The sequence below is a fragment of the Pyrus communis genome, chromosome 5 (genome assembly GCF_963583255.1).
Source record: "Pyrus communis chromosome 5, drPyrComm1.1, whole genome shotgun sequence".
In the NCBI taxonomy this organism is placed as follows: domain Eukaryota; kingdom Viridiplantae; phylum Streptophyta; class Magnoliopsida; order Rosales; family Rosaceae; genus Pyrus; species Pyrus communis.
Genome location: NC_084807.1, coordinates 5,895,655 through 5,922,474, shown reverse-complemented (window position 1 = coordinate 5,922,474; position 26,820 = coordinate 5,895,655). Strand labels below are relative to the sequence as shown.

The following is a 26,820-nucleotide window of genomic DNA, read 5'->3' as shown; positions in this document are numbered from 1 at the left end:
CATGAGGCAATTTTCGTCTCCTTTCTAATAATTTATCTCCTTTTTCTTCAACCTTTTCTGCAAGCTGGACTTTGTTGATTTAATTTAGACCTTCATTGTATGCTGGCATTCTTACTATATTCTGTCAAGTATTGCTAGATGTTGAGTATCCTGTGTTTTCTTCTACACGCTGAGAGTCCTACTGAAGTTTGCCAGTTACTCGGCGTTCATCATGTTGGTTTGAAGCAGACCGTGGTTTTGTGTAACGTTTAGATGTTCCTGAGATCACCTATGTTTAGTAATTCCATACGTCGTTAGTAGCTAGATTTCTTCTACTACGTTGTCACTTATCAAACTGAATATATTATGTGATAAACAAAAGCTGTTACAAGTTAATCCAATCCGAAATGAAACTCTTTGCGAAACCAGCATTCGGTATTGTAAATTTGCTTTCATGAGTTCCTGAATTTAGGGTTCAAACTGTGGGTTGGTAGACCTGAATGATGGATTTCTTTAGGCGCCTGTGGAAAATGGGGGTGAAATTCAAATAGTGACACAAATTATAAAACAAAGTAAAAGTAACGTTTAATTTGATTGCTAATGTAACACCAAAATCCAGAATCTACGTAGGATAAAACTTCTGCTCTCTATAAACATTTTTTTGAATTAATAACTTTTCCATCATCTGATATTTACCTGTAAAATTTTGGATTTTGCAGCAGAATTTTTTGTTCTTCATTTCAAGAGTTCACATCAAATTTAACCAATAAAATATGCCGGATTTTTTAATTTAAAAGAGAAAAAAAAATTGCGTGTTGATAATTACAAGACGGTCGAGTTTCTCTTTTTTGTTTGCAGAAATTAAAAATATAAGTAATTGTCTGGCATGTTCAAAGCATTGAAGCCCCCAGCAAGAAGAAGACAAAGCCAGAAATACAAATTTGGAGCAACATGCTGAAGCATTTCTCACATTGGTCATACTAGCCTTCGTGTACGTGTTCACGCGCGAGCCGAAGATATTTTCTGAATTACAGCATGCGACATGTGACTTACATGTTTTAAATGTATTTATATGTATAAATTGATAAAAGGAGAGTCAAATATTTAAAGTAAATGAATAATCTTAGATTATGCTTGAAGAAACCCCTCATAAACCAATTAAAATAGTTGAATTCACATAATAAAATCGGTCTCTATAGAATTTACATTAAGAACAGATAAAATAATATTTAATAAACAATTGATTGAATCACATTATTGCTAACTCATTGTGAGCCTAAGCCCACCTCCTCCCCCTTAGACCATCTCCAACAATGGGCTAAATGCCAAATTCCCCCTATACTCTCTCTCTCTCCCACCCCCCCCCCAAAAAAAAAAAAAGAAACCCACTCCAACCCAAGCCAAATGCCAAAACTGGGCCAAATCCCCTCCCATGCGAGTGGACTCGCGGGCAGTTGGGCCAGTCTCGGCCCGGTCACTCTCCAACGTGCCCATGCGATGGGCTTACAGACATTGCCCGACAGGGGTGGGCCCCTCTGTCATAGGTTGTCGGCCATCCAAAAAAACCCCAACGGCTCTATTTTTAAACCAAGGACTGAGATCTAAGGATCGTTGGTTGATCAAACGGTCCAGATTCAAATTAATTTTTTTTAGAATATGTTATTTTAAAGGGTAAATTACACCTTCATACATCAGGTTTGGGGTCTATTTCAATTCCTTACATCTTCAAAACATTTCACTTTATATCTTAAGTACTATTTTATTTTAAAATAATACCTCTGTTACATTTTCCATCCATTGATCCGTTAAATACTGACGTGGCTGCCAAATCTTTGCCACATGGCAAAAAAAAATAATTTTTTTTAATAAACCTAAATCTTCTAAATATTATAAATTAAAAAAATTAAAAAAATTAAAAAAAAAAAAAAAAAAAAACCCTTCAGTACATCTTCCCCCCTCCCCCCCCCCCCCCCCCCCCCACCCCCAAAAAAATCTTCCCCTCTCTTCTCCTCCATCTTCATCTTCTTCCCCCAACCCCTTACCTACAACCTAGAGAAATAAATAAATAAATAATAAAACTGAAACCTTATCCCCCTCATCCTCCTCTCTTCTCCCCGCAACCCCCAAACCCATCTCCCCATCTTCATCTTCTTCCCTGCAACCCAGGAAGATAAAAAAAAAATCCCTAAAGTTCGTCTTCCCCCCCCCCCCTTCTTCCCCTCTAATTACCGTGGATGTGCACGAGATGCTGTTCAAAACCGCCCACTTTTTGACTCACGCAGGTGTTGGGGGGGTTATTGGGTTTCTAGGTTTTGGTTTGGGGGGTTGATGGGGATGTTTATTTCAGTTTTTTTTTTTTTTTTTTTTTTAGAAGATTTAGGTTTTAAAAAAAATAAAAAAAATATTTTTTTTGCCATGTGGTAGACATTTGGCAGCCACGTCAGCATTTAACGAATCAATAGATGGAAAATATAACGGAGGTATTATTTTGAAATAAAATAGTACTTAAGGTATGAAAGTGAAATGTTTTGAAGATGTTGTAAAAAATTGAAATAGACCTCAAACCTGAGGTATGAAAGTGTAATTTATCCTATTTTAAAATACATTGAATCCAACAACTGAGATCGAATACAATCAAATCTAATGGTAAAAAAAAAAAAGATCTAACGGCTCAAATTTAAATTCAACGGCTAAAATAATTAAAAAAAAAATTATTTAACTCAAAATTCACCCAAAAACTCTATAAATACCTATGTATTTGTTCAAACATCCATACAAAACTCAATTTTCTCGTATAATTCTTCTAATTTATCTTTCTACCATTTCTTTCCATTTCCAAATTGTTCAACATGGCAAGAGAGCATATTAGAGGTCGTAATTGGACCTGTGAGGAAGACGTTGCTTTATGCTGGGCATGAGTTTTTGTTAGCGAAGATGGTGTAGTTGGCACAAATCAAAATAAGAAAGTTTTGTGGGATAAAATCATTGCAAAGTTTCAAGAAAATTGCATTGGCGGCGGAACAGTTGGTGAATTGAAAGTTGAAGGCTTGCTTTGTGGAAAATTAGTGATTTTTCAATATTTATCGGAATTTAAATATTTTTAGATTAAAATGTTCATAAAATTAATTTACGATAGTCTACATATTTATTTAAAAAAAAATTAATTTAAGGAAAAAAAATAGTCTAAGTTCATTCTTTCATAATTCTGGGCTAAAATTTTAGGTCAGAACGGTTGGAGTAGAAAAGCTATTTATGGGCTAAAAGCTAAATTTTCCGAGCTAACAAATTTGGCTTTTAGCCTAACCATTGGTGTGACATCCTACATCGCCTAGGGGAATGATCCTTATATGTATATTCCCATCTCTACCTAGCACGAGGCCTTTTGGGAGCTCATTGGCTTCGGGTTCCATCGGAACTCCGAAGTTAAGCGAGTAGCGCGCGAGAGCACTCCTATGATGGGTGACCCACTGGGAAGTTCTCGTGTGAGTTCCCAGAAACAAAACCGTAAGGGTGTGCTGGGGGCCCAAATCGTACAATATCGTTCTACGGTGGAGTCGGGCCCGGGAAGCTGGGAACTCACACGAGAACTTCCTAGTGGGTCACCCATCATAGGAGTGCTACTCGCTTAACTTCGGAGTTCTCATGGAACCCGAAGCCAATGAGCTCCCAAAAGGCCTCGTGCTAGGTAGAGATGAGAATATACATATAAGGATCACTCCCCTAGGCGATGTGGGATGTCACAATTAGAGATGGTCTTAGTGTAGATAATATTGTTTGTTAAAAAAAAAAAACCAATCATTTGACAACTAATTTAATCACATTATTATCCGTGTGTAAATGACATTTTTTATAACTTGCATTACACGCCTCTTAAGATGTTTTGAACATGTTTAAAAATAAAGAAATTGAATTACATTATTGCTAGCCTATTGCGAGGTACTAATTAAAAAAAAACAAAAAAAAAACCCACAAAAAAATTAATTATTAAAAAAATACTATTAAAATGACGAAAATACCCTTGTCTTATTTGATGCATTATTTTATGCCCTTAGAGTTTTTTTTGTCTTGGGGGCATTTTTGTTCAAATATTTTTGTTGAAGCATGGTGACACCAACACACTATTCACCTTTTCCATTCTCTTTATATATAATAGATAATATTTTAGAGAGATTGGTCAACCGTTAATTGCTAATCACACCGATACTGACATTGTCTCATAATTTGCATTTTACCACCAATGCAATTAGGAAAGAGGGTTCGAATATAGAACATCTGGTGCAAAGGTAAATGCTTTTAATAAACTGAGCTACAAATCACTGCAATAGGTTGAGGTTTCATACAAGGGCCTTGATGAAATTAATTGTAGAACTATTCAATACCAGAGGAAATTTAACTTCATGAGATTTCCGATGCGATACGCTTCAGTACAACCGACCGCTACTATTTTATTTGCTATCTGAGTCCTAGATTCATAGTATATTCTATATCCGGCTGAGGCATGTTTTATTTGACCCTCAAAATATTGTTCATCACGCCATGAAAATATCGTTTTCCTTCGTTAAATTCATGGAAAACTCTTAGGAAGTTCCATCAAAAAATCCCAAACGCAAACTCCAATTCTGGCAATCCTCATAATGTCATCCGACACAAAACAAATGAAGTTGCAGACGCAACTCTGCAGCACAATGCCAAGCCCTTCAATAATCTCCCGCTCTTCGTCCTACCCGCAGTTCACAAAGACATGGTCTTCACTGTACACTCTCCCCGAAAACCTCCCTCCGGCCAACAACTCTGCATGCTCAGCTCCACCATCGAAGTTCACTTCTGCCAAGCTCTCCTTGGGCACGAAGTTCAGAAAAATCATCAGGCGGAGGGGGAATTCGAACTTGACAGAGCAAAGCCTCCAGGTTCACAATAACGCGCACGTTGAGGGAGATGTGATCAAGCTTCACAAGAGAGTAGAGCAAGTTAGTCTTCAAGACTATTATAAAGCTGAGCAGGAGAGAAGCTCAAAGTATAGTCCCTATTACATTAGGGGACTCACGTACCCAGCCTTCGTTGTCCCTAAGCATCCAAGTAATACTCCCGGGCGCGAAAGCCAGACTTCTCATCGTTCTTGGAACTCATTCTCCACCTTCTTTTCGGGATTCAAAATGCGAGAGTGGAGCTCTTGCATTGGTTCGAAAAGAGAGGATTACAACAAACTTAGGCCGGAAATGTACACTGCGATAAAACTCCCCAAACCACCTGTAATTAACTCCTCATCATCGACAGTTACAGAGATTTCTTTGGTGGAGAGCAAAGAGAGGAAGGAGGTTGGGAGGAGTAGCAATGAATCTAACAAAAAGAAGCCCTTGAGAGAGAGAGTGAGAACAGGAGCAGCAACAGCTGCTGCTTCGGCTACGCCGAGAAATGATCAAATTAAGGTGACGAGTGTCGCTGAAAAGGAGTATGCGTGGGCAGACAAGTACCAGCCTCTGTGCTTAGAAGATTTCATATGCAATAGAGACAAAGCAATTCAACTGCAGGCTTTGGTATGCATAAACAACACACGCCAATCGCTCTTACTTATTATATTTCTTTGCTGTTTGTGATGAATTTGTGCATTGAAATAAAAAATACAGGCCAAACAAGGAGGATGTGGACATTTCATATTTGAAGGACCGCCGGGAGTGGGGAAGAGAACGATGATCTGGGCCATGCTTCGAGAGGCTTTTGGACGCGACACAATAAATGTATGTAGACATGATTCACTATATTTCTCTTTGCTTATTTGTAGCTTTTATTCTTCTCAATCTTTTAATGCTTCTTTGAAATATATTATCAGGCCACGGAAGAGTCCAAGGCATTCAACCTCAAGGTAATTTACTTATCCTCAATATTTACTTAATCAATTAATTTCACCAACATTTATATTAGTACATACAGCATTCTTGTGTGGATTTAGGGGTCCATAATCACAAACGACCATTAGTCTGTAGTTAATCACTCTTATTTTGATACGATTTTTAGTACCTACACAAATAGGATTAAAATTACTTAAAATACTTGCAAGAGTACAAAGTAATTGTGGTATAATCGCTCATGCAAGTTCGTTCTCCACAAGAATTGAATGAATAATTTGTAATTAAACTAACTCTTGATTAATTATTTAAAACCTATTTTGGCAAAGGTTAGAGATTTTGAAATTTAAAAGTTTAAAATAACAGTAAAATGAATATGGAAATTTGGGAAAAACAATAGCAAAGAAGGAAAACGTATTTTAGAATAAAACAATTATGGGAAAGACTATGGTTTAGCCGTAACCATTAACCACCCTATGCAATTTTACCAATTACCTATGAATTTCCACATACACGCTTTGAAGGTTAGGTTTTCCTAATACATATTTTCCTCGTGATGTTCAAGTGAAAACGTATATCTAACATGCAATCTGTCTATGATGTTCAAATCAAACATAAAGATGCAAAACTCATTAAGCTTTGTTAAAACTCTTTGAAAAACCATGCAACCTTTAAGAGTACAATTATCAATCACAAAAAGCCCTCCTCAATTTCAGGTACAATTATCAATCACAAGAAACCCTCCTCAATTTCAGGGTACAATAAGCACACCTCAATTTCAGGGTGATATTCTAACATAAATTGCATTAAATTACTTGTCTAATTACCATAATGGTAGCTAAGCACTAAGATAATTAAATAGATTAAACTCAGTGATTAATAATTCAAAGCAAGCATGCATCCATTTAGAAGCAAATTAATAAAATCACAATTTCATGCTAAGACTCATGACATCGCCCTAGCAAAAGGAATTAGTTAGCTATACTCATAATAAAAACCAAAAAAAAGATCATTAACTAGAAAAATAATTGAAAACACCTTGTAAATAAAAATCTGAAATTCGCTAGGACTTTGCCAAGGTCTCTCAATGTCACGTAGAAAATCTAACGGTAAAATAGCCTTATTTATACTTCTACAAATTAAAATTCTTTCTAGAAAAGGTCTTCTAAAAACTAAGAACAAAATAATAAAAAGATAAGTTAGAATCACAATCTAAATCAAGGTAGGAAATCTGCCCAGTTGAGAAATCTCCACATTTATGGACTTTCAGGGCTCTAAATCAGGCCCAAAACGACTTGAATTAAAGCTTAGGACGTCCTTTTCAAAATCCAAGAAGATCCAAGTCCAAAATCCATAATCTTCCAGCCCAAAATTCGCAAATAAGCCTTGTAGCAGTCTACCAGCACTGCACGCTGGTCTTTTATTTATTCACGATGAATAAACTGCTTGGTAAAAAAAATCTGAAATTTTGACACAAAAAAGTTGAGAGATTCACGAATATCTCCAACTGAAATCATTCCAAAATTCGTCCGTTTGATCACTGTTTGCTCAATTTTTGCTCAAGAGAAGTCTAATGTCCTACATTGAAAATATAGCACAAAATATCCACATATCACCAAAATAATTACCAAAATGTACTAAGAATAAGAGAAAATATATAGTATGAAATCGACTCATCAATTACTCCACAGTTGTGATCTTCCTATATATGAAATATCCATGCTGAATGATATAACAAACATCGACCTTTAATTTACTCGATTTTCTTGTTTTTATCTTTCTTCTCAAAGGGGGAAATGGTAGGTAGCATAGAAGTACATGTAAAGCAATCCCCTCAACATGTAGAAGTGAATCTCTCTGAACTGAAGGGCTACGAGAAGCATGTCATTGTGGAACTCATGAGAGAGACACAGGACAATATGCTGAACAAGTCTGTGCCATGCAGCCTTGACAACTGCCGAGGTATATATATGTGGATTAAAAACAGTACAAATTTATTTACTTCTTAAACTAAGCTGAATAAATAAGTGCATGAATAACGCTGTTGCCTATTTATATATATTTTTCTGCAGCAATAATCTTATACGAGGCGGACAAGCTGTCGACCGATGCCCTACTGTATATAAAGTGGCTTTTAGAAAGGTATAAAGGGTGTAATAAGGTCTTCTTCTGCTGCTCTGATATCTCAAAGCTTCAGGCAATCAAATCGCTTTGCACCATCGTTGAGCTTTTACCTCCTTCCAAGAATGAGGTGGGGAACTAGTAGATCGTAACAAGGGGTACATATCAGTGTTGGATGAATTTAATAAGTTTCATTTTGTTGTTTTTGAAAGCGTTTGATCATGCAGTTTACTTTCTGCATTTTCAGATTGTTGAAGTTTTAAAATTCATATCTAAAAAAGAAGGCATAGATTTGCCAGATGAACTGGCTGAAAGGTTTGCCCAAAATTCGAGTAATATTCTCCGTCAAGCGATTCGTTCATTCGAGGCTACTTGGAAGAAAAGGTATTAACAAGGGAAAAAATAGTTTCCGTTGCTAAATGTTTTTGTCACTCGTATTAATTTATGTGTTTTTGGTGAATGGTGTATATGCAGCTATCCTTTTAAAGAAGATCAAGTAATTCTGACAGGTTGGGAAGATAACATTGCAGATATTGCCAAGAATATGATTGAAGAGCAAAGCCCAAAACAGTATGCTCCTTTGAACAAATTAATATGTAGTAAGAGTACACTATACAATATATGTACCACGGAAAACCATGTTCACCTTGTTCTCAAATTTCCAAGGTATATATTATTGTATGAGCCGGTTTTATATAACCTGCCCCTCACAGTACGTAGTGAATCTCACATCTGTGTTGTGAGATGGAGGTACAAAATTTGTGTTAGCCCAATTCAACTGTAATTTAGAATACATTAGAATTAAGATAAAATTTGCAACTTCACCAACTTGAAATTTGTAAATGTTCTGTATCTTTTGGCAGGCTATATATAGTCCGTGGAAAGCTTCAAAATCTTATAGTTCATTCCGTTTGTCCGGAATTCATTTTCAAAGTAAGCACACTGTTGCCCTTATATTAGATGTCTCTAATTGAAGTAACGATACTATAAAGCATATTTGTTCTAATCTTTATGCAGTCCCTAGTAGCACAGCTGAAGAAGTATGTGGACGACAGCCTGCAGGATCGAGTTGAGAGGATGTACGAAGAATACAACGTATGAAACTTAAGAAACTTACAGGCCAAATTGTTTTAATAGGTGTTAAATAATGAACTACTAATGTCACCAAAATATGTTAATTCTCTTGAATCATGTAGAGGAACGACGAAAATATGTTTGAGAGTGGCAAAGCACTGGCACTCAGTCGGCACGATCATGAGGAAACCGGTAAAAGGCTCACTGATCAGTCCAGAAAGCATATTCAGCAGTTCTTGAGAATTGAAGGTAAAACAACTGTTGGAAAATTAATGTATTCTAATGAACTGGCTTGATTTGTGTTGTATATGTAAATGCACAGAAATGTTTGTCTTGTCGTACTGTGTGGCAGCATAAGATGCTTATATTACTAGACTGTGAATCTGGATGATTGATTGAGCTGATTCTTATATGAATGTGCAGTTCAGATTCACAGTCTGACAACATAAGTCTGGCAAGAGAACGTTGCCCCTATAAGCGCATTATGCATATAAAAAAAACACAAGCATTGCAATTTCCATCACTATTTGCAATCTAAAGATTTTCCACTTCTTATTGATAACATAAGTTTATTTTCATTCTCTCCCAGAGTTTATAGCTAAGTTCATGAGCTGCTACAAGGGTTGCACGTATACCAGGTCTTTGCCTGTTGGCGATCCAACATAAGAAGGCTTCTTATCGGTCAGCCAAACTACTCCTGAAGGAATTACACACCCTAGAATTTCCTTTGGGGGATCTTTTTTCTTGTTATATATGATCTTAGTACTGCTGGTGCAGCAGTAGCTGGAAACCATTGGCTTCCTTGTAAACTATTTTGCTGATCGGTTTTCTTGTAAACTTAAGATCTTGGCTTAAACTACTCACTTATGGAGTAGTGTGGAAAATAATAAGGTGTGATATGACAAACCTGTTTGTCAATAACATTTTGATGGTAAAAATATTTTATTAAGCAGTGCATATTATTACAAGGTAAAAGTTAAGGCTAAGAAGGAATGTTGTAAAGCCTTATATATACAAAACTATGAAAGGTATAAAATAGTGAAGAACGTGGCGAAGAAAGCCGTGAGAGAAGCGAAGCCAGTAGGTTTTTTGACGATATGTATAAGCGGTTGGATACCAAAGAAGGAGAGTTGGATATCTATATATAAACTAGCTAGAGCTAGAGAAAGGAAGATATTCAAGAGACTGAACCAAGTAAGGTGCATCAAGAATGAGAATGCAAATGTTCTAGCTACAGAGAACGCGGTTAAAGATAGACGGAGAGGGTATTTTTCGTAATCTTCTCAATAAAGGACACAAAAGATGTACTTCTTTGGGAGAGTTGAGTAACTCAAAAGAGTGTAGAAATTACTTGTTCTACCGCCAAATTAGGAAGGAAGAAGTGGTTGTAACTTTGAAAAAGATGAAGCATAAAAGCAATGGGCCCAGATGATATACCAATCGAAGTGTGGAATGTCTTGGGAGAGACAGGTATAGCATGACTCACAAACCTTTTCAATAAGATTTTGAAAACGAAGAAGATGCCAAATGAGTGGCGAAAAAGCACTTTGGTGCCTATCTACAAGAAAAAGGGTGACGTACAAAATTGCATGAACTATAAGGGTATTAAGTTAATTGGTCATACAATGAAGCTCTGTGAGAGAGTAATTGAGCATAGACTCAGGCAAGAGACATGGGTCTCAGACAATCCATTCGGATTCATGTCAGGGCACTCAACCATAGAGGCAATCTATCTCTTACAAAGATCAATGAAAATATATAGTGATATTAAAAAGGATTTGCACATGATCTTTATTGATCTGGAAAAAAGCGTATGATAGGGTCCTAAGAGATACTCTTTGGAGGATTTTAGAGAAGAAAGTAGTACGAGTAATATATATCCAAACTATAAATGACATGTATGATGGAGCAAGGATTGTTGTAAGAATTCAAGAAGGGCAAACCGAAAGCTTTCCCATAACTATAGGGTTACACATGATGAGAGGAAGTGCGTGTATTACTTGATGTCAAACACAATACTTGGCCAAACCATCGTGACGGAGAAATTCCAGCTCACTGTTATTTGGCAGTTCCAGAACAAATACCGACGTACAACATCGTAGCAACAGACATGGATACGAGAATAAGAAGAGTAGTCATAAGGGAAGTCGAATTTTCAACGCGTTTGGAGAACGTATTCATAATTGGTTTTACAAGGTATTGTATTCAAATGGCGACGTAAATTTTAAGATTCTGTATACTATAGAACCCAAACCAAATCAAAATTTGAATTGATTCGTATGCCTTACTGTACAAGGAATTGAGAATCAAATGATACAAAACTGCAGGATACCTTCTTGTGTATTATTGAACTGCTAATCTCTGGAGATGATCCAAGAAGACCTCAAAACTGACATCGTCGGTAAAGATCACATCCCCTCCCGGAAGTGGAGCTTCGTTGTTGTAGGTAGCAGAAGGATTCAACTTTGCCAAAAGAAAACGGGCCTGCGTAATTACATAAAGGAAGGGGGATCAGAGACAATTGTAATGCCACAGCATTTGTACCACAGAAACACAGGATTTTTTTGTTTAACATCTATACTACAAGACAGCACCAGATTACCTGAGAACCATGCTGATCGCAAATCACCAGGCGGGGTACTGGAAATCTTTCCTTGATAATTTGATCTCCATCGTCACGAGGAGCTTGTAACAATTGAGCAAATGCCTGGAAGCATAGATCTGCTTTAGAGGACTTGTAATGCTTTTGAAGTTTTTTAGCATTGAACCTTCCACTTTTATCAGAATTAAAAGCAACAGAACACAATAAAACTGAATCCGGATAACTCGCAAACCATCATTTCATCGATTATAAACGAAAAACAGTCACCCAGCTAAAACTGAAACTAAGATTAACTATATATGGATGCAAGGGCATTAAGAGAAGCCACTGAACCACAAACAAAATTTTGAAGCCAATATAGGATTGGCGCCTATGCAAATATAAGTTACTTATGAGACTCAGTGAGGCAGATTAGTAGGTCCAGTTTTCCAAGATAGCCCAAAAATTTGATGGTCATGGATTTTTCACTTCTTTTAACGCAGAAAAGACGCAACAAAATATAGTATTTACTTACACATGAAGTAGTCATATATCAAAGGCAGTTCAAAAAAATTGTTCCAAAGCAAAAGATATGGTAAATTCCACAACTGCATATACCAAAATAAGCCTGAGTACAGATCAGTGCTAATACTTATCGCATATACAGATCAGTCTACTATCTGAAGGCAGGACCAACTCTAACACAAGGGAGTAGCTTTAGTAACAAGTTGCAATGTTTTACTTTCTTTTCATCAAGTATAATATATTATATTAAATTAATCAGGAATCATGCAAAGAAACCAATGCATCTAATGTTTGATCTGCTGGATGTCTAGATGCAGCCCTCATTATATTTCATATCTGAATTTAGTCGTGAAGGCACTTGTTTCAGACTTGAAACATAGATCCAAGGCAAAGACAAGCTGTTCAGATCAACTTCACCTTAACTTGAGGACTGCAAAAGATTACCTGATGTTCTGGCAGGTCCTGATACCCTGCTTTCCGCCATTGTGAAATAGTTGAACCATGAAAAATAACAACAGTAAAGTAGGCGTCTAAAAGCAGAATCCTGTCTGCTGCGATGGCAGCGACGTCAAGAAGTGCTGGTTCTGGGCCTGAATGAAATGAATATGAAATCAACGAAGGCTGAATCATCACAACTGAATTGGTAACATTTTCTCGGTTTAGGATCATTCTGAAGTACGCTGTTTCATCTGGGCTGTTGTTAAAAACCTGCAACACAAGTTCAACTGACGTTAATCACAAGATCTATATACAATAGCATAACAATGATAAGAACAGTGCTGAAACTAGAAGTAATGTGAAAGACAGAAGTTTATACCTGGACAAATTGAGAACGTCGTAAATGAAACATAAATTGAGGAAAGATTGAAAACCGTGGAGATAAGCTGAAAGAAGAGGGACTGTCCTTTTGGTAATCTCCAAACCGAGAACACATGTGTATCAGTGATTTATCCAACCATCTTATAGGGTCAAACTCTGCCTGGATATTTCATGAAATGACACAAGATTAGTGAAGAGTTCAGTCATATCTTCACAAAAAGCAAGGTTGTATTTGGGCACTGATGCATGTCTCTGTTAATTCCTTTTGCCAGTCACCTTGTCGCACTAGTGTTTGGAGCACAACTATTCAAAAGCTCAATGGAAAAGATTACATAAGGAAAATTATCATCTGATGTATGCGTTCTTTATATTTTCTTAACAGTATACTTTATATGAGAATGATTCTTCATAGAGAGATGTGTAGATAATCCATATAGAGCAATTGGTTATATAAACTTCACACAGAAAATTGACATCACCATAACCCATCAGCACAATAATCCACCACAATTAGGAATACAAAGTGATTAACTAAAAATTTCATAATTTTTACATCTTCCAGTGCAAGTTTTTGGACTTTATATTGAAACAACACTTTACCATTCAGCTACGACCCTTGAATTTAAAATAAAAATGATCCTGAAATTAACAGTGAAAATGTCTATGGTTCATTCCTGTCTTTTCTCAGAATCAGCACCCCAATTCTCCAAATCTAGACCTTGTTAGAGAGATCATTGCTTTTTTTCATTCACATGTTTATGCACACGTACATGCAGCACAATATACTATAAGCTTTAACTATTAAATTACGCTTTGTGAAACTTAAACATCTATTAATTAATAAATAATAGACAAATGAAAGATTTTCATTTTGAATGCCCTGTGGATTATCTTAAAATTAAAGAAACTCATTCAAAGAAGAATAGAGTGACAAATTGATGTATTCTTTATAGGACTTGGAACTCCATCTGTAGTTTCAACCTCCCCAGGATTTGATGGCAGACTTGAAAAACAACCTACACGAACTTTATTAAAAAAGGAAATACGTTCTTACAAAAACATTCATCAAAATTCTTCAGCCCTGTAGGAGTTCTAAGAACATATGTCTCGCTGGGTTTTCAGGTCCAGAGAGAAACCCGACAAGAAATGTGTTCTTCAACATTCAAATAAGCTCCTTTACCCACGTCCCATGTTTTCAAATTTTCTTCTTTTTCTAATATTAGTACTTGTGATATTCGGTTTAACCCTTGTTTTGTTTGTCTGGCGTGTGTGTGAGTAGCATATATGAGAGAAACAGATAAAGGAAGAATCACCATTTACGAAAGATAAAAATCTAATAAGAATTGGAATAAACAAATTTGGGATTCAAGACCTGAGATTGTAAAACCTCATTTGTCATCTAGGATTGGCCTGGCTTAGACAATTCACTAGATTCAATGAATGTTGAACAAAAATATGATACCATCTTGTATATTTGTCCAAGTGAAGGTAAAAGATGGAGATATCATCAAGAAAACTTATCCCTCCTAATTCGCAAAAAAATGGTAGGACTGAGAGGGACAATGTTTCTTCATAACTTCTCCATCTTCTACCTTCACTTGGACAAAATATGCAAGTCGGCGTCCATATTTTTATTCAACATTCATTGAATCTAGTAGATTATCCAAGCCAATCCTAGACAATAAATGAGCCTGAAGTGTATAAAACCATGTAATAATAACAATTACCTCACTTTCCATTTTGAAGGAAACTAGGCGTGCCATGACTACAGCAGCTGCTTCTTGGTCAAACCCAGCAATCAACTCCTATAGTATACAACAGTAGCTTCAGATTGCAATTTAAAAGAAAACAAAAGATACTTGAGGGAAGTAAAACCAAATTCATGAAGCTGAAATAACTAGTATGTAATCTATACAAAATAATACTTCCACTCATAATCATTAAAAAGTCAACAACTGATGCAATGAAACTAAGAAGCTAAAATGTGCAAATGGAGAGAGAGAGAGAGAGAGAGAGAGAGAGAGAGGGCAAAATGGCCATCAGTTCAACCCCATAGTCTCTTCCAAATAGAATATGCTCAAACAAAAAAATTGCAAGTGGTTGTGGAGGTTCAGTGAAAGCAAAGTTTATGCTATGTAATCAAAAGCAGGTATCACCTATGAGATACAGGAAGGAATTCTACATGTATAAATATATAGCAAGAAATCAATATCTTGCAATAGTCACTATAAAAAAATACCTTCATATATCATATACTTATTAATTTATTAGAGATAGATGTATTAAATTAATAGTTTCTTTGCAACCAAAATAAATGATGCACCATATATTGAGGACATGCTGCGCAGAAAAACTTGCCTGAACGCTACCAGGTCCAGCAACCCATCTTCTTGATAGGGTCGTAACACGAAGTCTCATTTGACCACTACTATGCTGATAACTGTAGCAAAATATCTATAATCAGTAAACATATTTCCTTCTATATTAGGCAAAAAACTAATATAACAACTCAAGAGTTTGTGAGCAAGGAGTTCATACTAAGTGAGAAACTGGAAGTAAAATTGATTGCTAGTGGGTTGAACAGTAGCATCTGGGATTTCCTTCTTAACAATTTCAAATATTAGACATAAAGATGTCGCTTTGTCAAGGCCACACATCTTCCATGCACTAGTGCTCCCCTGACCAACAACCGTGTCCGAGCACAGAGGACCTTTCTGCACAGGGTCACCAGTATAAAGATTTAGGAACATGACCAGCGAAAAAGAGAGATCATTCAAATACTGTTAGTTATACCTTCTCAAGCGATGCACAAGGACCAATAATTCCCTGAACTTTGACATCTTTTGAGAAGTTTATCTCAAATATACCACTGCATCAAAATAAAAATAAATCAGAAAGCCAGTAAAGATTTGTCACAAGTTTAAACATCAGCTTAACAGACGCAGATATGACGAAAATTATGCAGTGTTATGTCCACTGTAGTTTGGTGTACAATATAAGGCCACTATTTTAAGAAGCAATATATAAAAGCTTATTGGAGTTAATGCAACATTATCAAGCATTTTGTTTTAACTCAAACTAATCCATTTGCTTTTCAGAGCAATTAAAACATTAAACCTTGCCACAAATAAAAGAAAAAACTAAAATGCAAAAGTAAATCTTATATTCCTAGGTTGTTGATCTGAAACTATGCTCAACAACAAAGCAACCACACTAGACCAGAAAGTACCAGACAAAATAGTATCTGTACCACTCTACTGATATATAAGCAGTGCAAATTATTAATAGTAAAACAAACTGCCAGTTTAAGGCAACTGCAAAAAATGTTTTGGGAATATGAAGGCCCCAATTGAGGTTGTAAACAGTCCTAATATGCAGCCCCTGTCCATTTGTATCACCATGAGCTCTTCTTTCCACATAGCTCAGATATAGTGTTGCTCATATTCTGACCTTTAAACAAATGTTTTAAAAGGCAAAGGCGAAGCCACGGCGTTTCATGGATAGCCCCACCTAGACGAAAGCCTTGAGGTGTGAGGCAGGACCTAAAATTATTAAGGTATAATATTATAATTATCTCCATTGTTATTCGCAAGTGCACAAGTCACAAACAAGTTTAACTCACAAACATACAAAAAAGAAATCATTCATCCAAATCCGCTTCATCTAAATCAAAGGTAATATCATCTTCTTCACTGACAAGTCTACATTTAAAATTTAAAAAAATAAATAAAAGGCCCAGTCGAACACCTCAAGTGCGCCTCAACCACATCTAGGCGACTTTTAAGCCTATTCCCACTGGGCTGAGGCGTTTTCATCATCACCCTGCCTCCAAAACCACCTAGACGCATCTTTAAGGCATGCTTTTTTAAAACACTGCTTTAAACTAAACCTTTTGTTCTTTCGACTAAAACTCTTTCTTTTCCACAAATGAAATTTACTTACTTCCTATACATGTCAAGAAAGCCAAAGTATAATATAAACAAAAATATTGACATTCCAAAAGTTACAAGCAAGCGAAAGTTTCTAAATCTACTGGGAAAGGTTCATGATGAAATATGAAAATAAACAGGTGCAATTTCCCACTCTGAGATTGACCAAAGAAACCGTACTTTGATGATAAACCAAGCTCATAATCACCCGACTGAAAAACGCGTCTGAGTGAGTCCTTAAACACCGAATGGCCAAAACTTTCAGCAAGCACAACTAGTCCTCCAGTTCTCTCAACAGCAATTTTAAGTTCTGCGATCCCCACCTGAAAGGGAAAATAGCATGCAAAAGAAACATGAAATAATTTTAAATGAACAAAAACTGCCAACAAATAGGACACCTTGAATTTAATCTGTGAAACCCATAATCTGTGGAACCCCAGTGTACAAGCTCAAGAAGCTTAATATATTATTTAACTTCAATTCTTTTGGGATCAGGACTAGTCTCCAACATATAGAATCCTTCCCCTTCATATCAATTAACAATAACATAATACCTACACCCTCCGAAAAGAAAAGGAAAGAAAAAGTAACATAAATAGATTTGTAACAGGCACATTAAATGTCCGAAACCCAAAGATGACTATGGTTAGCAAGGACTAAAAAGAAAAAACATCTAGTAACACTGGTGGTTCTATCTTGTTCCAGAGAAAGGGTAGTTAGCAGATAGACAACTTGGACAAATGAATGTCGCCATCATTCGTAAGTGGTAATGGAGATCCCTATTGGAAAGGATTCTCTTTGGCATAGTGTTCTTAAAAGAAAATAACGACTTCGTGGGACTCTAATATTATGGTTAAAGGGCTGAGTCAAGGACATTGGAAACATATTTCACAGGGTACCTTTCCCTTCTCCATTATCTCTGTGCCATGATGGGGAGTGTAGAAGATTAGTGAGACTGTTGGTAGGGGAGCCTCCTTTGTATGCATCCTATCCGCATCTTTACGGCCTATCTAACTCTCATAACATGTCAATGCAATATGTATGTTTCTTCTCTTTTCCAATAAGTTGGAAATTTCCTTTTCGTAGAAATTTGAAAAACTTTGAGGTTAGCGAGCTTTAATCTTTACTCTTCTTCTATTAAATTAGTTCATTACAAGTTGGTAAACCATTTCCAATATGTTGGAAATTGAACCATTGGGGTTTTTTGTGCAATTCTTCTTTTAGAATTGGTATGAATACATATATACAGAAATGTATGGACAGATTCAAGATGAAGGGAAAGAAACAAAGTACTTAGATAATCATTGCCACAAAACAGTAGAGACAACTTAAAAATCACCTGGTCAAGGGCACAAGCAAAAAGATCAAGAACATGTCCTTGGTTAACAAGCTGCTTTGATAGTCCTTCATAGAACTTCACAGCTTTATGGAAGTGTGGAGCAGAATCCTTATCCAGGTCCTTGTGAGAACGAATAGGCTCAGATAAGTTTTTCGACACAATCTACAAAAGATCGCAAGCAGAAAAGTCAGTACAGTGTGATTTACTATAACAAATTAGTAATTAAAAAGGTAAAGTAGAATTGCCACCATGCTATCGTAAAAGAAACACCAAGCACTACATGGTTAAACCACATAATAATTACAATCTCAACCAGTTAAATTCAAATTTGGAGGAAAATAATTAAAAATCAATAAACTTCGAAAACAAGGCATATAGAAGAGGCATCCCAAATATAAATATATTGTCAACAGTCTAACTATCACATGGTACTATTAGACCATATCCACGAAAGAAAGGTGAGGGAGAGAGGTGAGCAGTTGGGAAACGGAGGTCAAGGCAGTTCCACTTATAGTCAAGCACAGAACATTCACAGGGCTAACTGCGAAAACGATCAGGACACCTTTAGCACCACTTTCATTGGTCTTGTATGTTGAGCAAAACAGCCAATTACACAAGTCAAAATGCCGTAGAACACACATATTACTGAAAAAATAAAAATAAAGCTTTACAAATTTCCATTCGATCCTAAGCATTTGAATGTACGTTGAGCCAAACAACCATTTGCAAAAGCCAAAATGTCAGAACACACGTATTGCCAAAAAGGCATTACAAACCGCCAATGTTCAACTACTAAGCATTTGCCATTTCCCTTTTAGTTTATCTTTCATTCTCTAATGACTTTGCATCAAAGACCCCTTTAAGGAATGCAGTAACAAAAGTAACAACACTAAGACCTGGTTTGGTACTGAGGTGATTCTGAAAAAAGCTGCTATAAAAAAAAGCTGGGAGCTGTTTTTGTGTTTGGTAAACACTCAGCTTCAGCTTTTTTTCACAGTTTTGGATGAAAAAAAGCCAAAAACAAGAAGCTGCAAAACCTAGCTTTGAAAAACTGGCTTTTTTTCATATCTGTTTTACATAAAAGTTTACCAAACACTCTAATACTGTTTTTTTTTTTCAAAAGCACTTTTACAAAAAAGTTTACCAAACACTCTGCTGCTTTATTTCACAGCTGCTTATTCTCACAGCACAGCAGAAGCAGCTTTTTTTCAAAGCACAGCAATACCAAACCAGCCCTAAAGCACCCAAAAGTGGGAAAAGAAGAAAAAGAAAACAACGTGTGTAAAATAATCCCTTCTAATAAATTCTAGTGATGCCAAGTAGCAGGAAAGCTGCCTACGAAGTTCCTTAGGAGGCAACCATAGAAAATAGACCACAACCTTCCAACTACCAACCGGGGATAAATCTCTACCTTATGTGTTTCGGCAGACCTATCAATTCTGGCTAACAGTGATCTTTGCAGCAAAAACATATTACTATCAATCAATGAGACTATATTTAGGTTTCAGTGCCAACAGAAAAATGGCTAAGAATCCTTACAGCACCCTGGCCTTCTGTAGACGGCCCACCAATAAATGCCATGATCCGAGCTCCAGAACCTGGCACGCAAGCTCCCAACAAGCTGGCAGCAACGCTAAGCGCGGTGCTGGTGCACCGGGTGGCCCTCTGATCCGCGGGCACCGGCCAAGGGTCCTTCTGCAACTCCTCCAACACTGAATTAAGCGCAAACTCACAATCTGATGCGGGCAACAAAAACCTGGCAATGCTCTCGGTGCTCAACCCGTCACGGGGGCCCGCAATAACCCCAGTAGCCGGCTTCGGCTTCTTGAGAAAGAAACTCATCTGTTCAAGCAATTGCTCCTTGTTGACGTCCTTGGATCCTTTGAAAATGTAAGTTTTGGGGACACTGGGGAAACCCAATTCGTGGACATGGACGAAGGTCCCGAAAGTGATGAGCCCCACGAGAGAGTGGTCCGGGAGGAGACCGAGAGCCTGAGAGAGAGCGGACTTGAGAAATGAGAGCTCCTCCTCGATCATGCAGGTGTCGACGACGAAAATAAAGACCGGAGGCGAGGTGGGTTTTTCGATGGACGAGTCGTACTCGATGGTGGTGTACTGGGGGAAGAGCTCGGCGGGGAGGTTCTCGTCGGAGATGGAGGCGTAGTGGGGAGGGAAGTGGTTGCGGGTGAAGCAGAAAGGGCAGATCCAGATCTTGGCGGCGTAATCGACGGTGGAGAATGGGTTGAGGACGGAGCGGCAGGTGCGGCAGCGAAGGGGGGCGTAGGGGAGGACGGGCATGGAGGGGAATGGCTTGATCGGAGTGTAGATGGCGGAGACTGGGACTACGCTGTTGGTGGACTCTTGCTTCGTGCCTGGGATTACGTTCCATGGCATTCGAACCCCGTCTTGGGATTCCAGGTCCATAAATTCACTCATTGTTTTCTGGACTTCGGGATTTTCAGGGGAGAGTGGAATTCTGGGTTCCTTTTTCTCTGTGTTGACGGAGAGGGAGAGAGAAGAAGAAGAAGTACTCGAGTCTCACTTTCTCACTTTCTCCCCAAAAAATAATAACTCAATATTAAAATGATTGAAAATGTTGTTGGTGAAATATATTTTGGATTCTAAATATACTTTTTAAGTATTTTTTTAATAATTCATTTGCATTTTTTGTACGAACTGATTTCAAAAATTCTTTCAATTTTTTAAAAATACTTGTGAATGAGCCATTAATTTTTCAAGAGTAAATTGTAGTCTGGTCATGATGACATGATCCCTCACTTCCAAATGAGCTATTTGCATAACTCATCATTTTGGTTCTTGGGATTGAAAATCAATAGAAATAGTTCATGAGAATGTTTTTTCAATAGAAATGGTCTATGAGAATGTCCACCATTCATCATTTGGATCATTCGGTTAAAAACTCTTCGGGCAATTTTCAAAAATTTGTAACTCAATCGTTTCTTAACCAAATTCGACCCATAATATATCAAAATGAAGATAGGAATGTGTTGGAACCCAATAGTTGCTGGAGATGGCCGGAAAATAACCTCAAAGGTGATTGGTCTAGGAGAAAACTAGAAACTGGATAAACTTTAAACGTTCATAACTTCTTCAATACTCAACAAAATCGAGTGATTCAAAAACTAAAATCATACATCTCAACGAGAAAAAGACAATGGTATCTTTCTCGACAGCTAAATCGCCATGGTTTGGCTGGAAAACGGCTCGAAATTGGCTAACGCGAAAATGGTTAGCCACTTTCGAGCCCTTTTTCGATCAAACCACGATGAAAATGTACCATTATCTTCGTCTCGTCAAGAAGTATGATTTTCGTTTTTGAATCACTCGATTTCCTTGAATACTGAAGAAGTTATGAATGTTTAAAGTTTACCCAGTTCCCCGTTTTCTCGCAGACCAATCACCTTTGAGCTTATTTTCCGGCCATCTCCAGCAACTATTGGGTTCCAACACTTTCCTATCTTCATTTTGATATATTATGGGTCAAATTTGGTTAAGAAATGATTGAGTTGCGAAGTTTTGAAAATTACCCAAAAAGTTTTTAACCGAATGACTAAAATGATGGATTGGTGGACAATCTCATACACCATTTCTATTGATTTTCAATTTCATGAACCAAGATGATGAGTTATGTAAATCTTAAAGACCATTTTGGCTATTTAGCCTTTTTAGTACGATTTACTCATTTTTTTCAAAGCTTAAATTTGTGTCTCACTTTTCTACGAGTCGGCCAACTTCATTCAAGTTAAGTTATGTTATGTTTGGTAACATAAAGGGGTACTTTCGCCATTTTCTATGAAATTATTAATAAATAGAAAAACTAATGAAAATAACTTGAAAACTTTGAGTTTTAATGATAAGAACAAAATAAAGAGTAAAGTGAATAGTACCAGGATTGACTTTTTAGTGTAAAAATATGGTTTTTCATTAAAGTAAACAGTACTATGGGCTTTTAGTTAAAACCCCCTTAATAAATACTTGGGTAAATTACACTTTCATACCTCAGATTTGTGGTCTATTTCAATTCCTTACAACATCTTCAAAACATTTCACTTTTATACCTTAAGTACTATTTTATTTCAAAATAATACATCCGTTACATTTTCCATCCATTGCTCTGTTAAATGTTGACGTGGTTGCCACATATATGTCACGTGGCTGCCAAATGTCTGCCACGTGGCTGCCAAATGTCTGCCGCGTGGCAAATAAAATATTTTTTTAATTTTTTTTAAAAAAACCTGAATTTGCTCAAAAAAATTGAAAAAAAAGAGAGGGTAAATTACGCTTTCATACTCAGGTTTGGGGTCTATTTCAGTTCCATACAACATCTTCAAAACATTTCACTTTCATACCTTAAGTACTGTTTTATTTCAAAATAATATCTCTGTTACATTTTTCATCCATTGATCTGTTAAATGCTAACTTGGCTGCCACATATATGTCATGTGGTTGCCAAATGTCTGCCACGTGGCAAATAAAATAATTTTTTTTAAAAAAAACCTAAATTTTCTCAAAAAAACAAAAATGAAACCCACTATCCCTTCCCCCCCCCCCCCCCAAGCGACCCACATCCCTAATCCAAAACCCAAAAACCTGCTGCAGCAGCAACAAAAAGAAGAAGAAGAAGAGGGAGGAAGAAGACGAAGAAAAATAAAAACCTCCCTCCGCCACCCAGCGCCGCGCGACCTTCCCCCTTCCCCGCCCCCTAGGTCAGGATCTCGTGATTTTCAGTATGGGTGAGTTTTGAAAATACTTTGAGTTTGAGATGATTTTTGAACTGGTTTTGTGGTAGATCCACCTAATCTCGAGTGGACTTTTTGTGGGTGATGGGGGATTTTTGGAAGGGGTTATGGGGGATGGGAGAAAGAGGTGCCTCAGGTGGGACGAGCTGGGGCTTTATTTATTTATTTATTTATTTTCTCCCTCCTCTTCTTCTTCTTGCAGGTTTTTGGATTCTAGGTTAAGGTCGTTTGGGGGGGGGGGGGGGGTGGGGTGGGGAAAGCACTGGTTTCAATTTTTTTTTTTTTTTTGAGAAAATTCAGGTTTTTAAAAAAAAAATTAAAAAAATATTTTATTTGCCACGTGGTAGATATTTGACAGTCACGTGACATATATGTGGCAGGCACGTAAGCATTTTACAGATTAATAGATGGAAAATGTAATGGAGGTATTATTTTGAAATAAAATAGTACTTAAGGTATGAAAGTGAAATGTTTTGAAGATGTTGTAAGGAATTGAAATAGACCCTAAACCTGAGGTATGAAAGTGTAATTTACCCTTTCTTTTCTTTTTTTTCAATTTTTTTTTTTTTTTTTTTGAGAAAATTCAGGTTTTTTATAAAAATTAAAAAATTATTTTATTTGCCACGTGACCGACATTTGGCAGCCACGTGACATATATGTGGTAGCCACGTCAGCATTTAACAGATCAATGGATGGAAAATGTAACGAAGGTATTATTTTGAAATAAAATAGTACTTAAGGTATGAAAGTGAAATGTTTTGAAGATGTTGTAAGGAATTGAAATAGACTCTAAACCTGAGGTATGAAAGTGTAATTTACCCTAAATACTTATAATCAAGAGACAAATATTTTGATAAGTTTTTATCACAAATCATTATTTGGTCTCTTAATTTAAAATTTGATCAATGTTGACCCTAAAATTAACTACCGCACATTAATTTGGTCCTTGTCGTCCCAAATTCGTCAAATTTTCTAGTAATTTATTAACATAACACGTAAAAGGCCCACACAATCAATGATTAAACACCACGTATCAATATAAAAAAAAATTAAAATGCAATTAGAAACCAAACAAAATAATTTTAAAAATAAAGAAAACACAAAAAACAAGGGAGTTTTAACGAAAGTCTACGGTACTGTTCATTTTAACGAAAAACCACATTTTACACTAAAAAAATCAATTCTGGTACTATTCACTTTACCTTTTATTTTGTCCTTATCATTAAAACTCAAAGTTTTCAAGTTATTTTCATTAGTTTTCCTAAAAAATAATGATTTGGCTATTGCTCAGGTCTGTGCGTTGGACCTATGAAGAAAATAATGGGGCAATGCTGCAGCTGCAGCTGCAGCTGCAGCGGATGAGGTTTCATTTCTCTCTTTCAATTTCGTAGTGTTTTCTATTTCATCCCATTGTTGTTCGGAGCCCTGATCGCTTCGATGACTTTCTGCAAAAATGGCAATTCAGATACGACTTGCGGGATTTGAACTTTCGGGGGTTAGGGTTTGCGAATTTTCCAAATCACAGATTTGTATCAATTGGGTTTTCGATAGATTACACAAACAGAATACTTCACAGAGTCTAAACGTAATGACCAAATTCATGTGCAACACCAAATTTAAGGAATGACATTAATTGATTTTCAAATAGCTATAACATTGTCGTTTTGTTATATCATTTTGTCGAGTAATATAACATTCTGAGTTTGCTATAAGCTCTGAACAACCATGCCAAAATGCATGATCCTACGCAGCCAAATCACTGAGACATACAATTGTTGCTTTCTATCACAAATTCCGCAAACATTTTTTCCATTGAAATCGAAGATAGTTTCACAAAAGATTATCGTAACATTTCGACTATCTAACATTCAAGTGAATGTGTGGTTAAAAAAGTTTCGATAAGATCGATATTTCCAAGAAAATATCCAAAAAATTAAAGAAAGATATAAAAACGGGGGATGAAGTCTAAGCTTCACCTTATATCGAAGAAACTGTTAAGGTTAGGATAAAATCGACAAATTTTATCAATATTTCTAACACATCTATTAAATATCATATAAACTCTTATATTTCATTCAAACTAATGTTTAAAAATTCCTAAAATTTCATTTTAAAATTTCTATTATTTCCGTCAAAACAATTAATTATCGATATATATTTCTTTCCGTATTCCCACAAATTCACAAAACATCACTTAACATTCATTCATGCGAGTCAATGTCGATACAAAAATTCACAGAATAAAAACAACATAAAAAAAAAAAAAAAAAAAGGAACCAAACTAGCTCTTGGGAATGTTCTTGCCTACAATTTTAGCAGGAGCAATGCGGAGAAGGTTTCCGGGCTTACCGGGCAGGGCGCCTTTGATCATCACAACATTGAGCTCCTTATCGATCTTCACAATCTTCAGCTTCCTGATCTTGGTCTTGGTCCCTCCCATTCTCCCCGGCATCTTCTTCCCCTTGTACACCCTTCCAGGCGTCGTTCCGGCACCGATTGAACCCAGAGCTCTGTGGCTCTTGGATCCGTGGGTCATCAGCCCCCGCTTGAAATTGTGCCGCTTGATTCCTCCCTGAAACCCCTTTCCGATTGTGGTTCCAGAGACGTCGACGATGTCACCCTCTTTGAAAAGCTCGTCGAAGGAGAGCTTCTGGTTCGGCTCGAATCCTTCGACGTCTTGCAGCCGGAACTCCTGGAGGTGGCGGAGGGGGATCGAGCCGGCTTTCTGGAGGTGGCCCATTTCGGGCTTCGTCAGCTTCCGGTCACGGACCCGCCGGTAGCCGATTTGGACGGCGTCGTAGCCGTCGGTGGCCTGGGTTTTTACCTGGGTGACGATGTTGCCCTCCTTGAAACCCACGACGGTAACCGGGACGACTTTGCCGGTGGGCTCGAAGAAGCTCATCATGCCGAGCTTCGTGGCCATGACACCAATGCCGGCCTCCATGCTCATGGTGACTCCCGTCTGTCGCTTTTTGTGGGATTTTGCGACGGCGATTTGGAGTGGCGGGGTGATGAATGGGGAGGATTTGGAGGAGAAGGAGACATTGGAGAGGAGAGCGGAGGAAGAAGAAGGTGAAGAAATGGAAAGGATTGACATGGCTGTCTGGTTTTTGGGTTGAGAGAGGAAGAGGACTGCAAGGCGGGTGGCCTTGTTTCTTATCTACTATACTGTACTGATATGTGGGACCACCCAAGCTACAGTGGGGCTGAAAAATAAAAATTGAGTAGAAGGGAATGAAAGGAATCCTCTCCGGATTCCTAGATCAAAGAATTCGTATAATTAAAATTTGATTAAAGAACTACAAATAGAGAATTATTTTAAAAGTTATAATAATTTTAATCGTTAGGTGAAATTTTAACAGTACGAATCCCTTGATTTGATGGATTAAAAGAAAAGAAGGGGATGGGTTTAAATCACTTTTACTTTTACCTTGAATCATATTTTGTTAATATGGAGGGGAAAATAACATAAAACGGATTCATTGTCATGTGATGAGTTCGATACAATGTTACATAGAGAAAAACTCATGTATGACATTATAACTTGACCTGGATGTAACGATGACCATGAATCATTTCCTGAATGTTGTCACTTGCGTAGCTCGCTCTATAACTTTTGCCAACTATCCAAACCGTTTATAATTTAATTTAAAATGAATAGCCATTACAAAAAATTAAACAAATTCAAAACCATTTAAACATCCAATTGTAATGAAAGATACAGGCGAAAAACTAGGATTTAAGCCCATATGATGAAATCTGTTAGGATTTAAGCCCAAAGTTGAAAATTTTCAGAACTCTCCATTAATTATTAGCACGTGAACCACATATTAGGCTAAAACGAACCTCT

The 26,820-nt window shown here is 36.9% G+C and overlaps 3 protein-coding genes across 3 annotated transcripts; 1 reads left to right on the top strand and 2 right to left on the bottom strand.

Moving 5' to 3' along the window:
• Positions 1-4,613: 4,613 nt before the first annotated feature.
• On the top strand, positions 4,614-9,466 carry LOC137734188 (replication factor C subunit 2-like). Its single transcript, XM_068473495.1, has 11 exons — positions 4,614-5,513; positions 5,604-5,714; positions 5,807-5,839; positions 7,613-7,784; positions 7,895-8,073; positions 8,191-8,258; positions 8,418-8,513; positions 8,807-8,876; positions 8,961-9,038; positions 9,140-9,266; positions 9,441-9,466. Exons 1-11 carry the CDS (start codon positions 4,614-4,616, stop codon positions 9,464-9,466), a joined length of 1,860 nt encoding a protein of 619 aa, XP_068329596.1.
• A 1,689-nt stretch (positions 9,467-11,155) lies between these two features.
• LOC137735090 (protein transport protein SEC23 C-like) lies at positions 11,156-20,756 on the bottom strand. The gene is made up of 11 exons (XM_068474463.1): positions 19,750-20,756; positions 18,211-18,372; positions 17,052-17,194; positions 15,736-15,811; positions 15,481-15,656; positions 15,301-15,382; positions 14,670-14,747; positions 12,941-13,102; positions 12,568-12,831; positions 11,620-11,724; positions 11,156-11,501 (listed from the first exon to the last, which is right to left on the bottom strand). Exons 1-11 carry the CDS (start codon positions 20,644-20,646, stop codon positions 11,361-11,363), a joined length of 2,286 nt encoding a protein of 761 aa, XP_068330564.1. The 5' UTR covers positions 20,647-20,756; the 3' UTR covers positions 11,156-11,360.
• Positions 20,757-25,154: 4,398 nt separating this feature from the next.
• LOC137735098 (large ribosomal subunit protein uL3c-like) lies at positions 25,155-26,135 on the bottom strand. The gene has a single exon (XM_068474475.1). It carries the CDS (start codon positions 26,065-26,067, stop codon positions 25,252-25,254), a length of 816 nt encoding a protein of 271 aa, XP_068330576.1. The 5' UTR covers positions 26,068-26,135; the 3' UTR covers positions 25,155-25,251.
• Between the last annotated feature and the right edge of the window lie 685 nt (positions 26,136-26,820).

What these genes read in the sequence shown, in the direction of transcription:
- LOC137734188 (XM_068473495.1), top strand. Translation starts at nt 4,614, where the DNA reads ATGTCATCCGACACAAAACAAATGAAGTTGCAGACGCAACTCTGCAGC. An exon ending in GGATGTACGAAGAATACAAC is followed by an intron (nt 9,039 to 9,139) that starts GTATGAAACTTA and finishes TGAATCATGTAG; the next exon opens with AGGAACGACGAAAATATGTT. An exon ending in GCAGTTCTTGAGAATTGAAG is followed by an intron (nt 9,267 to 9,440) that starts GTAAAACAACTG and finishes ATGAATGTGCAG; the next exon opens with TTCAGATTCACAGTCTGACA.
- LOC137735090 (XM_068474463.1), bottom strand. Translation starts at nt 20,646, where the DNA reads ATGAGTGAATTTATGGACCTGGAATCCCAAGACGGGGTTCGAATGCCA. An exon ending in TTGCTTGTGCCCTTGACCAG is followed by an intron (nt 17,195 to 18,210) that starts GTGATTTTTAAG and finishes TTTCCCTTTCAG; the next exon opens with GTGGGGATCGCAGAACTTAA. An exon ending in GCGATCAGCATGGTTCTCAG is followed by an intron (nt 11,502 to 11,619) that starts GTAATCTGGTGC and finishes GTAATTACGCAG; the next exon opens with GCCCGTTTTCTTTTGGCAAA.
- LOC137735098 (XM_068474475.1), bottom strand. Translation starts at nt 26,067, where the DNA reads ATGTCAATCCTTTCCATTTCTTCACCTTCTTCTTCCTCCGCTCTCCTC.